We start from the raw sequence: 13,895 nt of genomic DNA, 5'->3' as shown, positions 1-13,895 counted from the left end.
TGGCTGAGGGTGGGACACGGCGCGCGTGTGGCCTGGCATGAGGTATGTCGGAACCTCGGGCCTGTCCAGCCCTGGGCTCTCCATAGCCTTTGGGAGGGGGAGGTTGGGAGAGGCCGGTCAGGGGTCTGGGCTGTGGTGCTCTCTCCTCCCGCCTGCCCCAGTGTCCACGGCTTCCGGCAGAGAGTTCTGGACAAGCAGGCAGATCATAAGGACAGAGAGCTTACTGTGCTTCTACCAACTAGAAGGGCGTCCTGGTCCTCCAGAGGGAGGTGGTTTCAGGGGTTGGGGATCTGTGCCGGTGGCTCTGGTCCCTGCTGGGAGCCTTCTTGGCGGTGAGAGGCATCACCTTTCCTGACTTGCTCCCACCATGAAATGCACCTGCCAAGAATGGCAGACCTAGGGACCCCGCCTCCTGGGCCTTCACATGCCCAGTTTTCTTCGGCTCTGTGGCCTGAAGCGGTCTGTGGACCTTGGAAGTAGGGCTCCAGCACTGACTGGCCTCAGGCCTCTGCCTCATTGGTGGTCGGGTAGCGGCCACTAGGGCGTGGGAGCCTGGCCATCCCTGCCTCCTGGAGTGGACGAGGTTGGCAGCTGGTCCGTCTGCTCCTGCCCCACTCTCCCCCGCCCCTGCCCTCACCCTACCCTTGCCCCACGCCTGCCTCATGGCTGGTTGCTGTTGGAGCCTGGTAGTGTCACTGGCTCAGCCTTGCTGGGTATGCACAGGCTCCGCCACACACTCTGCTCCAAGGGGCTTGCCCTGCCTTGGGCCAAGTTCTAGGTCTGGCCACAGCCACAGACAGCTCAGTCCCCTGTGTGGTTATCCTGGCTTCTGCTGGGGGCCCATAGCGCCCCTGGTGCCCCTCCCCTCCCAGGGCTCGGGTTGAGGCTGGGCCAGGCCCCTCTGGGATGGGGACTTGTGCCCTGTCAGGGTTCCCTATCCCTGAGGTTGGGGGAGAGCTAGCAGGGCATGCCGCTGGCTGGCCAGGGCTGCAGGGACACTCCCCCTTCTGTCCAGGGGACACCACACTCGCCCTTCTCTCCAGGGGACGCCACACTCGCCCTTCTCTCCAGGGGACGCCACACTCCCCGTTCTGTCCAGGGGACGCCACACTCGCCCTTCTGTCCAGGGGACGCCACACTCCCCCTTCTCTCCAGGGGACGCCACACTCGCCCTTCTCTCCAGGGGACGCCACACTCCCCGTTCTGTCCAGGGGACGCCACACTCCCCCTTCTCTCCAGGGGACGCCACACTCGCCCTTCTCTCCAGGGGACGCCACACTCCCCGTTCTGTCCAGGGGATGCCACACTCCCCCTTCTCTCCAGGGGACGCCACACTCGCCCTTCTGTCCAGGGGACGCCACACTCCCCGTTCTGTCCAGGGGACGCCACACTCCTCCTTCTCTCCAGGGGACGCCACACTCCCCCTTCTCTCCAGGGGACGCCACACTCGCCCTTCTCTCCAGGGGACGCCACACTCGCCCTTCTGTCCAGGGGACGCCACACTCGCCCTTCTCTCCAGGGGACGCCACACTCGCCCTTCTCTCCAGGGGACGCCACACTCCCCCTTCTCTCCAGGGGACGCCACACTGGCCCTTCTCTCCAGGGGACGCCACACTCGCCCTTCTGTCCAGGGAATGCCACACTCCCCCTTCTCCCCAGCAGCCTCCGAGTGACCAGCTTCCCCATCGATAGACTTCCCGAGGCCAGGAGCCCTCTGGGGCTGCCGGGTGCCACCCTGGCTCCTTCCACACCGTGCTGGTCACTGCCTGCTGGGGGCGTCAGATGCAGGTGACCCTGTGCAGGAGGTATTTCTGGACCTGCCTCTTGGTCATTACGGGGCTGGGCAGGGCCTGTGCTGTGGTCCTGGGGTGTCCAGGACAGACGTGGAGGGGTCAGGGCCCAGCACCCCTGCTCCATGCTGAACTGTGGGAAGCATCCAGGTCCCTGGGTGGCTTCAACAGGAGTTCCAGCACGGGAACCACTGGACAACCTGGGGTGTGTCCTGATCTGGGGACAGGCCAGCCACACCCCGAGTCCTAGGGACTCCAGAGAGCAGCCCGCTGCCCTGGGCTCCACGGAAGCCCCCTCATGCTGCTAGGCCTTGGCCTCGGGGACAGCCCAGCCAGGCCAGTGTGTGGCAGGACCAGGCCCCCATGTGGGAGCTGACCCCTTGGGATTCTGGAGCTGTGCTGATGGGCAGGGGAGAGCCAGCTCCTCCCCTTGAGGGAGGGTCTTGATGCCTGGGGTTACCCGCAGAGGCCTGGGTGCCGGGACGCTCCCTGGTTTGGCTGAAAGGAAAGCAGATGTGGTCAGCTTCTCCACTGAGCCCATCTGGTCTTCCCGGGGCCGGGCCCCATAGATCTGGGTCCCTGTGTGGCCCCCCTGGTCTGATGCCGAGGATACCCCTGCAAACTGCCAATCCCAGAGGACAAGACTGGGAAGTCCCTGCAGGGAGAGCCCATCCCCGCACCCTGACCCACAAGAGGGACTCCTGCTGCCCACCAGGCATCCCTCCAGGGATCCCTCATTGTCCACAACTGCTGGAGAACAGAGGGCTCCGTGTCTGGCTGTCCCACAGTGAGCAGCAGTGAGCGCATCTGGTCTGAGCTGCTGAGACCCCCTCCTGCAGGAACCCATCTTCTGGCACAAACCTGAACTGAGGATCACCCTCTGCCCACACCCACAGGGGCCCATCCTGGTGGCTCCTCCAGTGCCAGGCTCTGCCCCATCAGGGTCTGGGGTCTCAGCCAGATTTCTGTCCAGGGCAGGGAGGCTGCAGAGGGCAGGGCTGGAGAGCACAGCCAAGGAAGGTCGGGTCTGTCTCCTCCCCTCTGACCTCGGACGTCTCGCCTGTCAAATGGCGTGAGTTCGTATCCACCCCACGGGGTCGCCGTGAGGTGAACGAGACAGTCATTTGCATAGTCCGTGTGGAACAGGCGCCCGCTGAGTGCTCAGGGATGACCCTTGGCAGCCACGTGGAGGCCAGCGCAGGCCACCTGTTAGTGACTGTCACCATACCATGGGGGAGGGCAGCTGTGTTGAGACCCACCTCTCACCTTCGGACGCAGAGCCCCGCCTCGGACACCCACTGTGTCTCCAACTGCTCCGCACACGGCCGGCACTTGGCACCGGTGACGTCATGGGGTGGCTGCACACATCACAATAGGGCCCCGCGCAGGTCAGCTGGGCCTGGAGTCGGCGTCCTCCACCCCCTGAACTGGCAGCATGTGTGTGCACGTGTATGTGGGTGAACGTGTGCGTGTGTGTGTTTCTTCTCCAGCTAGGCCTGGCTGCCCCACTCACGTGCACACAGGTCCTTGTCACTGTCACCCCCGTGGCTCGAGACGATCGTCAGAGCACCCGCGGAGGCACCACACTCAGCCCTCTCCACCCGGGGTGGTCCTGGGGATGCAGACGCGGGGAGGGGGCTGGCCCCCTTCCTCGGTGGACTCAGGTCTTTTGTAAAGGGCTGGATTCAGTGTCCCTCTGTCTCACCTTCTTGAGCCCTGCTGGGTGTCATGAATGTCCCCCCTTGCTGGAGGCCCTGAGGACAAGCCCCCTGCCTGAGGTCCCCTAGCAGCCAGCTGACCAGGTCCCACTGATTGACAGGCCCTGCTGGGCTGCCGAGGGGGTGGAGGAAGCCTGGGGGGAGGTGGGGGACTCACCTGTGTGACGTCAGCTTCTGTCCCGGGCACCGCCTGCCCGTCGGATCACATCCCTGCTCAGGACTTGCCACCAGCTGCCTCCTTACGATACAGCGATGGAGCCCTCTGATAGCTGAGAGTCGGCCACAGCGATCCCACAAGGCCACGCGTAAACTCTCCAACATCCATCCAGGGAGGCCTGGATAAAAATGTAGGGTTTCAGGCCGGGCATGGTGGCTCATGCCTGCAATCCCAGCACTTTGGGAGGCCGAGGCGGGTGGATCACCTGAGGTCAGGAGTTCAAGACCAGCCTGGCCAACACGATGAAACCCCGTCTCTATTAAAAATACAAAAATTGGCCGGGTGCGGTGGCTCACGCCTGTAATCCCAGCCCTTGGGAGGCCGAGGCGGGTGGATCACCTGAGGTCAGGAGTTCGGGACTAGCCTGACCGACATGGAGAAACCCTGTCTCTACTAAAAAAATACAAAATTAGCCGGGCGTGGTGGTGGATGACTGTAATCCCAGCTACTTGGGAGGCTGAGGCAGGAGAATCGATTGAACCCAGTGGGTGGAGGTTGCGGTGAGCCGAGATCGCGCCATTGCACTCCAGCCTGGGCAACAAGAGCGAAACTCCGTCTCAAAAAAAAAAAAAAAGACCAAAAATTAGCCAGGCGTGGTGGCGGGCGCCTGTAACCCCAGCTACTCGGGAGGCTAAGGCAGGAGAATGGCGTGAACCTGGGAGGCGGAGCTTGCAGTGAGCCAAGATAGCGCCACTGCACTCCAGCCTGGGGGACAGAGCAAGACTCCATCTCAAACAAAACAAAATCCTTACCCTGTCGTTTTGCCAAGTGCATGACTCTCTGCTGTGAGGCAGTCAAACTCAGAAGCAGAAAGTAGGGTGGCCGTGGGCAGGGTCTGGGGAGGGGAGCTGGGAGTTGCTGTTCAACTGGTAACAGATTTCAGTCTGGGAAGATGCGTGAGTCCCAGAGTTCACTGCGCAAGGTGCTCGTGGTTAGCAATGCCACACGGCACATTGCAAATTTTTTTTTTTTTTGAGATGGAGTCGATGTTGCCCAGGCTGGCATGCAGTGGCACGATCTCAGCTCACTGCAACCTCCACCTCCCGGGTTCAAGTGATTCTCCTGCCTCAGCCTCCTGAGTAGCTGGGATTACAGGTGCCTGCCACCACGCCCGGCTAATTTTTTTGTATTTTTGTGGAGACGGGGTTTCACCGTGTTAGCCAGGATGGTCTGGAGCTCCTGACCTCATGATCTGCCCGCCTCGGCCTCCCAAAGTGCTGGGATTACAGGCGTGAGCCACCGCACCTGGCCAGTCCCAAAATTTCTAACATTAGAAGATTGGTGTGTGTGCCTGTGCATTTTTGCTGAACAATATTTCTTTTTTTTTCTTTTTTTAGATGGTGTCTCGCTCTGTCGCCCAGGCTGGAGTGCAGTGGCATGATCTTGGCTCACTGCAACCTCCGCCTCCCAGGTTCAAGCAATTCTCCTGTCTCAGCCTCCCCAGTAGCTGGGACTACTGGTGCCCACCACCGTGCCTGGCTAATTTTTGTATTTTTAGTAGAGACGGGGTTTTGCCATGTTGGCCAGGCTGGTCTCCAACTGCTGACCTAAGGTGATCCACCCGCCTGGGCCTCCCAAAGTGCTGGGATTACAGGCATGAGCCACCGTGCCCGGCCACTGAGCAGTATTTCTTTGTAGGGATGTAGCACAGGTTGTTCACCTGCTAAAGAATATTTAGTTTGCTGCCAGATCTTGCCTGTTACGACTGGAGCCTCCTCCATAGGCATTTGTGTACCGTGCCCCCCGAGGACGTAGACTTTCAGTTTGTTAGGGGAGACACTGGGGGCGGGGTCGCTGGGTCCTGTGGTGTGTGTCTGACTCTGCACCTGACTCTCCAGCGTCAGGTGGAGATAAAATAAAATAAAATAAATAAATAAATAAATAAATTCCTGACCTCAGGTGATCCGCCCGCCTCGGCCTACCAAACTGCTGGGATTACATGCATCAGCCACCGCGCCCAGCCTGGCTGATCTTTTTTTCTTTTTTTTTTTTTTTTTTTGAGACGGAGTCTCGCTCTGTCACCCAGGCTGGAGTGCAGTGGCACTATCTTGGCTCACTGCAAGCTCCGCCTCCCGGGTTCACGCCATTCTCCTGCCTCAGCCTCCAGAGTAGCTGGGACTACAGGCGCCCGCCACCACGCCCAGCTAATTTTTTGTACGGTTTCACCGTGTTAGCCAGGATGGTCTCGATCTCCTGACCTCGTGATCTGCCCAACTCGGCCTCCCAAAGTGCTGGGATTACAGGCGTGAGCCACCGTGCCTGGCCTGATTTTTGTATTTTTAGTAGAGACAGGGTTTCACCATGTTGGCCAGGCTGGTCTCAAACTCCCGACCTCAGGTGATCTGCGTGCCTTGGCCTCCCAAAGTGCTGGGATTACAGGTGTGAGCCACCACGCCCGGCCCCAAGTTGTCTATTTTTTTTTTTTTTTTGAGACGGAGTCTTGCTTTGTCGCCAGGCTGGAGTGCAGCGGTGAGATCTTGGCTCACTGCAACCTCCACCTCCTGGGTTCAAGCGATTACCTTGCCTCAGCCTCCTGAGTAGCTGGGACTACAGGCAGGCACCACCACGCCCAGCTAATTTTTGTTTTTGTATTTTAGTAGAGATCGGGTTTCACCATGTTGGCCAGGATGGTCCTGATCTCCTGACCTCGTGATCCACCCGCCTCGGCCTCCCAAAGTGCTGGGATTACAGGCATGAGCCACCATGCCCCACCAGTTTTTATATTTTATACTTATACAAGATTGTCTCAAAATGGATCATAGGTCTGAGTTATGACGTTTAGGTCAAGATTCATTTTTCTGCATAAGAATGTCCAGTTGTTCCCACACTGCTTGTTGAAAAGATCTTCCTTTCTCTTTTTTATTTTATTTTAATTAATTAATTAATTTTTTTGAGACAGAGTTTCACTCTTTTTGCCCAGGCTGGAGTGCAATGGTGCGATCTCGGCTCACTACAACCTCCGCCTCCTGGGTTTAAGCGATTCTCCTGCCTCAGCCTCCCGAGTAGCTGTGATTACAGGCACCTGCGACCATGCCTGACTAATTTTGTATTTTTAGTAGAGACGGGGTTTCTCTATGTTGGTCAGGCTGGTCTTAAACTCCCGACCTCAGGTGAACCACCCGCCTCGGCCTCCCAAAGTGCTGGGATTACAGGTGTGCGCCATCGCGCCCGGCCAGATCTTCCTTTCTCTACTGAATTGCTTGTGTACCTTGGTCAATAATCCATGAGCCATATTTGTGTGCGTCCGTTTCTGGGATCTCCATCATCTTCCCTCGGTGTGTGTCTGCCCCTTCTCCAACACCAAGCTGGCCTCACGCTGTCACTCCACAGTCAGTGTAACATTGGGTTATGTGAGTCCTCTTTCATTTTTCCACATGTGGTGCATTTAGAATCAGTTTGTCTAAATCTACAGAAAGTCCTGCTGGGATTTTGATTGGAATTGCAATGAATCCATAGATCAATTACCGAGAACCGATACCTGTATGATAGTATGTCTGCATGTAAGAATGTGGTATGTCTCTCCATTTATTTAGGTCTTTAAATTTTTTTCTTCAGATCTTGTAGTTTTCTTTTTATTTTGTTTATTATTCTTTTTTGAGACAGGATCTTGCTCTGTCACCCAGGCTGGAGTGCAGTGGCACAATCTCGGCTCACTGCAACCTCTGCCTCCCAGGTTCAAGTGTTTCTTCTGCCTTAGCCTCCCGAGTAGCTGGGACTACAGGCGCGCGCCACCACACCCGGCTAATTTTTGTATTTTTACAGACAGGATTTCACCATATTGGCCAGGCTGGTCTTGAACTCCTGATCTCATGATCCACCTGCCTGGGCCTCCCAAAGTGCTGGAATTATAGGCGTGAGCCACCGCGCCCGGACCCCCAACCCCGGCTTTTTTTTTTTTAGATGGAGTCTCTGTTGCCCAGGCTGGAGTGCAGTGGCACAATCTTGGGTCATTGCAACCTCCACCTCCAGGGTTCAAGCGATTCTCCTGCATCAGCCTCCTGAGTAGCTGGGATTATGGGCGCCCACCACCACACGTGGCTAATTTTTGTATTTGTAGTAGACATGGGGTTTCACCATGTTGGTCAGACTGGTCTCAAACTCCTGACTTCATGATCTGCCCGCCTCAGCCTCCCAAAGTGCTGGGATTACAGGCATGAGTCACCACGCCCGGCCCCCAGATTGCTTTTTAAAACTAGATATTGCTGGGCGAGGTGGCTCATGCCTGTAATCCCAGCACTTTGGGAGACCAAAGCGAGCGAATCACCTGAGTTCAGGAGTTCGAGACCAGCCTGGCCAACATGGTGAAACTCTGCCTCTACTAAAAATACAAAAATTAGCCAGGCATGGTGGTGCGTGCCTGTAATCCCAGCCACTCAGGAGGCTGGGGAGGGAGAATCGCTTGAACCTGGGAGGTGGAGGCTGCAGTGAGCAGAGATGGCGCCATTGCACTCCAGCCTGGGTGATATAGTGAGGCTCAGTCTCAACAAAACAAAACAAAAAACTATATATTGTTGTTTTACAACAGTAATAGATTATCTCTGTACATAGAAAATATATACAGAGACCAGCTTGGCCAACATGGTGAAACCTCGTCTCTACTAAAAATACAAAAATTAGCCGGGCGTGGAAGCACATGCCTGTAATTCCAGCTACTTGGGAGGCTGATGCAGGAGAATCGCTTGAACCCAAGAAGTGAAGGTTGCAGTGAGCCAAGATTGCGCCACTGCACTCCAACCTTTGCGCTTTGGAACGAGTGAAACTCTGTCTCAAAAGAAAAGAAAATGTATACAGAGAATGTCAGAATTTATTTACCAAAACAAAACAAAAAAAGGGCAGGTGAGGTGGCTCACTCCTGTAATCCCAGCACTTTGGGAGGCCAAGGTGGGCGGACTGCTTGAGCTCAGGAGTTGAGACCAGCCTGGGCAACATGGTGAAACTCCATCTCTACAAAAAATACAGAAATGGCCGGGTGCGGTGGCTCACGGCTGTAATCCCAGCACTTTGGGAGGCCGAGGTGGGCGAATCACGAGGTCAGGAGATCGAGAGTATCCTGGCTAACACAGTGAAACCCCGTCTCTACTAAAAAATACAAAAAATTAGCCAGGCGTGGTGGCGGCCGCCTGTAGTCCCAACTACTTGGGAGGCTGAGGCAGGAGAATGGCCTGAACCCGGGAGGCGGAGCTTGCAGTGAGCTGAGATCGCGCCACTGCACTCCAGCCTGGGCGACAGAGCGAGACTCTGTCTCAAAAAACAAAACAAAACAAAACAAAACAAAACAGAAATCAGCCAGCCATTGTGGTGCGTGCCTGTAGTCTCAGCTACTCTGGAGGATAAAGTGAGAATCACTTGAACCCAGGCGGTTGAGACTGCAGTGAGCCGTGATCGTACCACTGCACTCCAGCCTGCGTGACTGAGCAAGACACTCTTTCAAAAAAAGAATTGATTAATATGCTCGGACCATTTGCATTTAATGTAATTATTGATATATTTGGATTTAGATTTTTTTATTTTTCCATTCATGCTATTTGTTTCCTGTATCTTATCTTCCCTTTTCTGCCTTCATTTGGGTTATGTGAGCTGTTTTGGGCAGCTGATTTTAATCGTTTTTTTTTTTTGAAACAGAGTCTAGCTCTGTCACCCAGGCTGGAGTGCAGTGGCGTGATCTCGGCTCACTGCAACCTCTGCCTCCCAGGTTCACGCCATTCTCCTGCCTCAGCCTTCCGAGTAGCTGGGACTACAGGCGCTCGCCACCACGTCCAGCTAATTTTTTGTATTTTTTAGTAGAGACGGGGTTTCATCGTGTTAGCCAGGATGGTCTCGATCTCCTGACCTTGTGATCTGCCCGCCTCGGCCTCCCAAAGTGCTGGGATTACAGGCGTGAGCCACCGCACCGGGCTGTAATTGTTTTTGAAAATATCTCTTGGATGGGTGCAGGGGCTCACACCTATAATCCTAGCACTTTCAGAGGTTGAGGTGGGCCAGTTGCTTGAGCTACGAGTTCAAGGCCAGCCTGGAAAACATGGCAAAATCCCGTCCCTGCCAAAAATACAAAAATTAGCTGGGCATAGTGGTGTGTGCTTGTAGTCTCAGCTTCTCGGGAGGCTGAGGCAGGAGGGTTGCTTGAGCCCAGGTGGTTCAGACTGCAGTGACCTGTGATCATGGCACTGCACTCCAGATGCCTGTCTCAAAACGCACAAAGCAAAGGGTAGGAACAGGCAGGACCAAGCGGACTAGTACTTGGTGAAATGCCAGCTAGACCCATGGTGAGTTACCATTTCATATTCTCATGACTAGGGTGGGGACAGGGAGGCCTGAGGCAGTCGAACCAGTGGCTAGTGAAGGTCTGGAGCGGGGAGGGAGCCTGTGCCCTGGGGCGGGAGCGTAAACTCTGAGAGCCACTGCTGGGGGGCGATTGGGCCTGGCAGGGCGTCTGCCCGGTGTCTGGGCACACAGAGGTCCGGAGTACGCTGGCAGTGGCAGTGTTTGCATAAAGTCAGACAAGACGAGAGCATCGGTGAGTAAATGCCGGTGTTCAGGCAGCGGAGCAGTCAACAGCAGCTGAGATGAATAACCGACGCGGTCTCAATATGGACAATTCCCACCCCAATTCTGTTGAATGGAACCAGCAACTGGCGGGCGGGTGCGCATTGCGCGGCGTTTCCAAATTGTTCAGAGGCGCAGGAGAGGCCCTCGCCATCTGGGAAGGCGTAGGGGTGAGCACGGCCTCAGGGAACAGGAACGACGGAGACAGAACTCAGGCGGCCTCCAGGAGACCCTGGATGGAGGGGAGAAGGCGACTCGGGGGGCTCTGAGCATGTGTTTAAGAGGAGAGGTCAGGCATGGGGCTCATTATTTTTAAAAAACCTGTTTGTATGTTTGAAATATTCAATACTAGGCCGGGCGCGGTGGCTCATGCCTGTAACGCCAGGACTTTGGGAGGCTGAGGTGGGCGGATCATTTGAGGCCAGGAGTTTGAGACCAGCCTGGCCAACATGATGAAACCCCGTCCCTACTGAAAATACAAAAAAATTAGCGGGACGTGGTGGCGCGCGTAATCCCAGCTACTTGGGAGGCTGATGCAGGAGAATCGCTGGAACCCGGGAGGCGGAGGCTGCAGAGAGCCGAGATCGCACCATTGCACTCCAGCCTCGGCGACAGAGCGAGATTCCCCATAAAAAAAAAAAAAAATCAGTAATAAATCTCATCTGTGTATCAGCCCACGTTCTAATAAAGCTCATCTGTGTATCAGGCCACGTTCTAATAAAGCTCACCTGTGTATCAGCCCACGTTCTAATAAAGCTCACCTGTGTATCAGGCCATGTTCTAATAAAGCTCACCTGTGTATCAGGCCATGTTCTAATAAAGCTCACCTGTGTATCAGCCCATGTTCTAATAAAGCTCACCTGTGTATCAGGCCATGTTCTAATAAAGCTCACCTGTGTATCAGCCCATGTTCTAATAAAGCTCACCTGTGTATCATCAGCCCACGTTCTAATAAAGCTCACCTGTGTATCATCAGCCCACGTTCTAATAAAGCTCACCTGTGTATCAGCCCACGTTCTAATAAAGCTCACCCGTGTATCAGCCCACGTTCTAATAAAGCTCACCTGTGTATCAGCCCACGTTCTAATAAAGCTCACCTGTGTATCATCAGCCCACGTTCTAATAAAGCTCATCCGTGTATCAGCCCACGTTCTAATAAAGCTCACCTGTGTATCAGCCCACGTTCTAATAAAGCTCACCTGTGTATCATCAGCCCACGTTCTAATAAAGCTCATCCGTGTATCAGCCCACGTTCTAATAAAGCTCACCCGTGTATCAGCCCACGTTCTAATAAAGCTCATCCGTGTATCAGCCCACGTTCTAATAAAGCTCACCTGTGTATCAGCCCACGTTCTAATAAAGCTCACCTGTGTATCATCAGCCCACGTTCTAATAAAGCTCATCCGTGTATCAGCCCACGTTCTAATAAAGCTCACCTGTGTATCAGCCCACGTTCTAATAAAGCTCACCTGTGTATCATCAGCCCACGTTCTAATAAAGCTCACCTGTGTATCAGCCCACGTTCTAATAAAGCTCACCTGTGTATCATCAGCCCACGTTCTAATAAAGCTCATCCGTGTATCAGCCCACGTTCTAATAAAGCTCACCTGTGTATCAGTCCACGTTCTAATAAAGCTCACCTGTGTATCAGCCCACGTTCTAATAAAGCTCACCTGTGTATCAGCCCACGTTCTAATAAAGCTCACCTGTGTATCAGCCCACGTTCTAATAAAGCTCACCTGTGTATCATCAGCCCACGTTCTAATAAAGCTCATCCGTGTATCAGCCCACGTTCTAATAAAGCTCACCTGTGTATCAGTCCACGTTCTAATAAAGCTCACCTGTGTATCAGCCCACGTTCTAATAAAGCTCACCTGTGTATCATCAGCCCACGTTCTAATAAAGCTCACCTGTGTATCAGCCCACGTTCTAATAAAGCTCACCTGTGTATCATCAGCCCACGTTCTAATAAAGCTCATCCGTGTATCAGCCCACGTTCTAATAAAGCTCACCTGTGTATCAGTCCACGTTCTAATAAAGCTCACCTGTGTATCAGCCCACGTTCTAATAAAGCTCACCTGTGTATCAGCCCACGTTCTAATAAAGCTCACCTGTGTATCAGCCCACGTTCTAATAAAGCTCACCTGTGTATCATCAGCCCACGTTCTAATAAAGCTCATCCGTGTATCAGCCCACGTTCTAATAAAGCTCACCTGTGTATCAGTCCACGTTCTAATAAAGCTCACCTGTGTATCAGCCCACGTTCTAATAAAGCTCACCTGTGTATCATCAGCCCATGTTCCTTTATGAAGAAACACGGAGATCTAAGGAATGCGCGCGGCTCAGGGGTGAACTGCGGGTGATTTTCCCTCTTCTTATTTGTACTTGTATGTTCTGAAAATGTCGTCTAGCTTTTGGGTCGTTCTTACCTGAGAAAAGCCAGACAGCAGGTTTTTGGCGGAAGGACCGGTTTGCACAGCGGACACACGGAGCTACCCTCGCGGCTTTCGGAGAAGCCTCCCCCCTGCGGCGCCTCGCGCGCCCTGGTAAGCGCGCGGCGTCTTCGGGCCGCAAGTTCCCCTCGGCTTGGGGGCGGGGTTTCCAGGTCACGTGACCGGGAGACCCCACCCCGTCCCCCAGAGCCGCCGGCAGAGGGCGCCCGAGTCCCGGCCTCGCTCCCGCTTTCAGGGCGGCTCCTTCCTCGCGCGCCGCCGGCCACGTCCAGGAGGGGGCGCCGCGAGTCCTGTCCGGCGGCCCCGTCGTTGGCAGCCCGGGGCCGGCTCCTGGGCGTCCGGTTCCGCGCTGGCTGCGTTTCCTGCCCCACCTGCTGGTGTCGGCTTGTGCTTGCCTCCTCCCCCGGGTTATGGGAATGGAATACGGTCTCCAAGTAATAAAGTGAACAGGCGGCCGGGCAGGGTGACTCACGTCTGTAATCCCAGCACTTTGGGAGGCCGAGGCGGCCAGATCACGAAGTCAGGAGTTGGAGACCAACCTGGCCAAATGAAACCCCATCTCTACTAACAATACAAAAAAAATTTAAAAAGCTGACCTGGCGCGGTGGCTCACGCCTGTAATCCGAAGCACTTTGCGAGGCCGAGGCGGGTGGATCACGAGGTCAGGAGATCGAGACCATCCTGGCTAACACCGTGAAACCCCGTCTCTACCAGAAATACAAAAAATTAGCCGGGCGTGGTGGCGGGCACCCGTAGTCCCAGCTACTCGGAAGGCTGAGGCAGGAGAATGGCGTGAACCCGGGAGGCGGAGCGTGCAGTGAGCTGAGATGGGCCACTGCACTCCAGCCTAGGCGACAGAGCGAGACTCCATCTCAAAAAAAATTTTTTTATTATTATTATTTTTTATTTATTGATCATTCTTGGGTGTTTCTCAGAGAGGGGGATGTGGCAGGGTCATAGGATAATAGTGGAGAGAAGGTCAGCAGATAAACACGTGAACAAAGGTCTCTGGTTTTCCTAGGCAGAGGTCCCTGCGGCCTTCCGCAGTGTTTGTATCCCTGGGTAGTTGAGATTAGGGAGTGGTGATGACTCTTAACGAGCATGCTGCCTCCAAGCATCTCTTTAACAAAGCACATCTGGCACCGCCCTTAATCCATTTAACCCTGAGTTGACA

General features: G+C 54.8%; 1 protein-coding gene and 1 non-coding gene across 2 annotated transcripts; both read right to left on the bottom strand.

Annotated features, from left to right (window-relative positions):
• Positions 1 to 812: 812 nt before the first annotated feature.
• Positions 813 to 2,014, bottom strand: LOC129135355 (collagen alpha-2(IV) chain-like). The gene has a single exon (XM_054661833.2). It carries the CDS (start codon positions 1,915 to 1,917, stop codon positions 958 to 960), a length of 960 nt encoding a protein of 319 aa, XP_054517808.2. The 5' UTR covers positions 1,918 to 2,014; the 3' UTR covers positions 813 to 957.
• Positions 2,015 to 3,056: 1,042 nt separating this feature from the next.
• On the bottom strand, positions 3,057 to 12,831 carry LOC104008369 (uncharacterized). Its single transcript, XR_010147414.1, has 3 exons — positions 12,698 to 12,831; positions 3,666 to 3,843; positions 3,057 to 3,148 (listed from the first exon to the last, which is right to left on the bottom strand). It is a non-coding gene; the product is annotated as an uncharacterized LOC104008369 (transcript).
• Between the last annotated feature and the right edge of the window lie 1,064 nt (positions 12,832 to 13,895).

The sequence above is a fragment of the Pan troglodytes genome, chromosome 9 (assembly GCF_028858775.2).
Source record: "Pan troglodytes isolate AG18354 chromosome 9, NHGRI_mPanTro3-v2.0_pri, whole genome shotgun sequence".
In the NCBI taxonomy this organism is placed as follows: domain Eukaryota; kingdom Metazoa; phylum Chordata; class Mammalia; order Primates; family Hominidae; genus Pan; species Pan troglodytes.
This window is presented reverse-complemented; position numbering and strand designations above follow the sequence as displayed.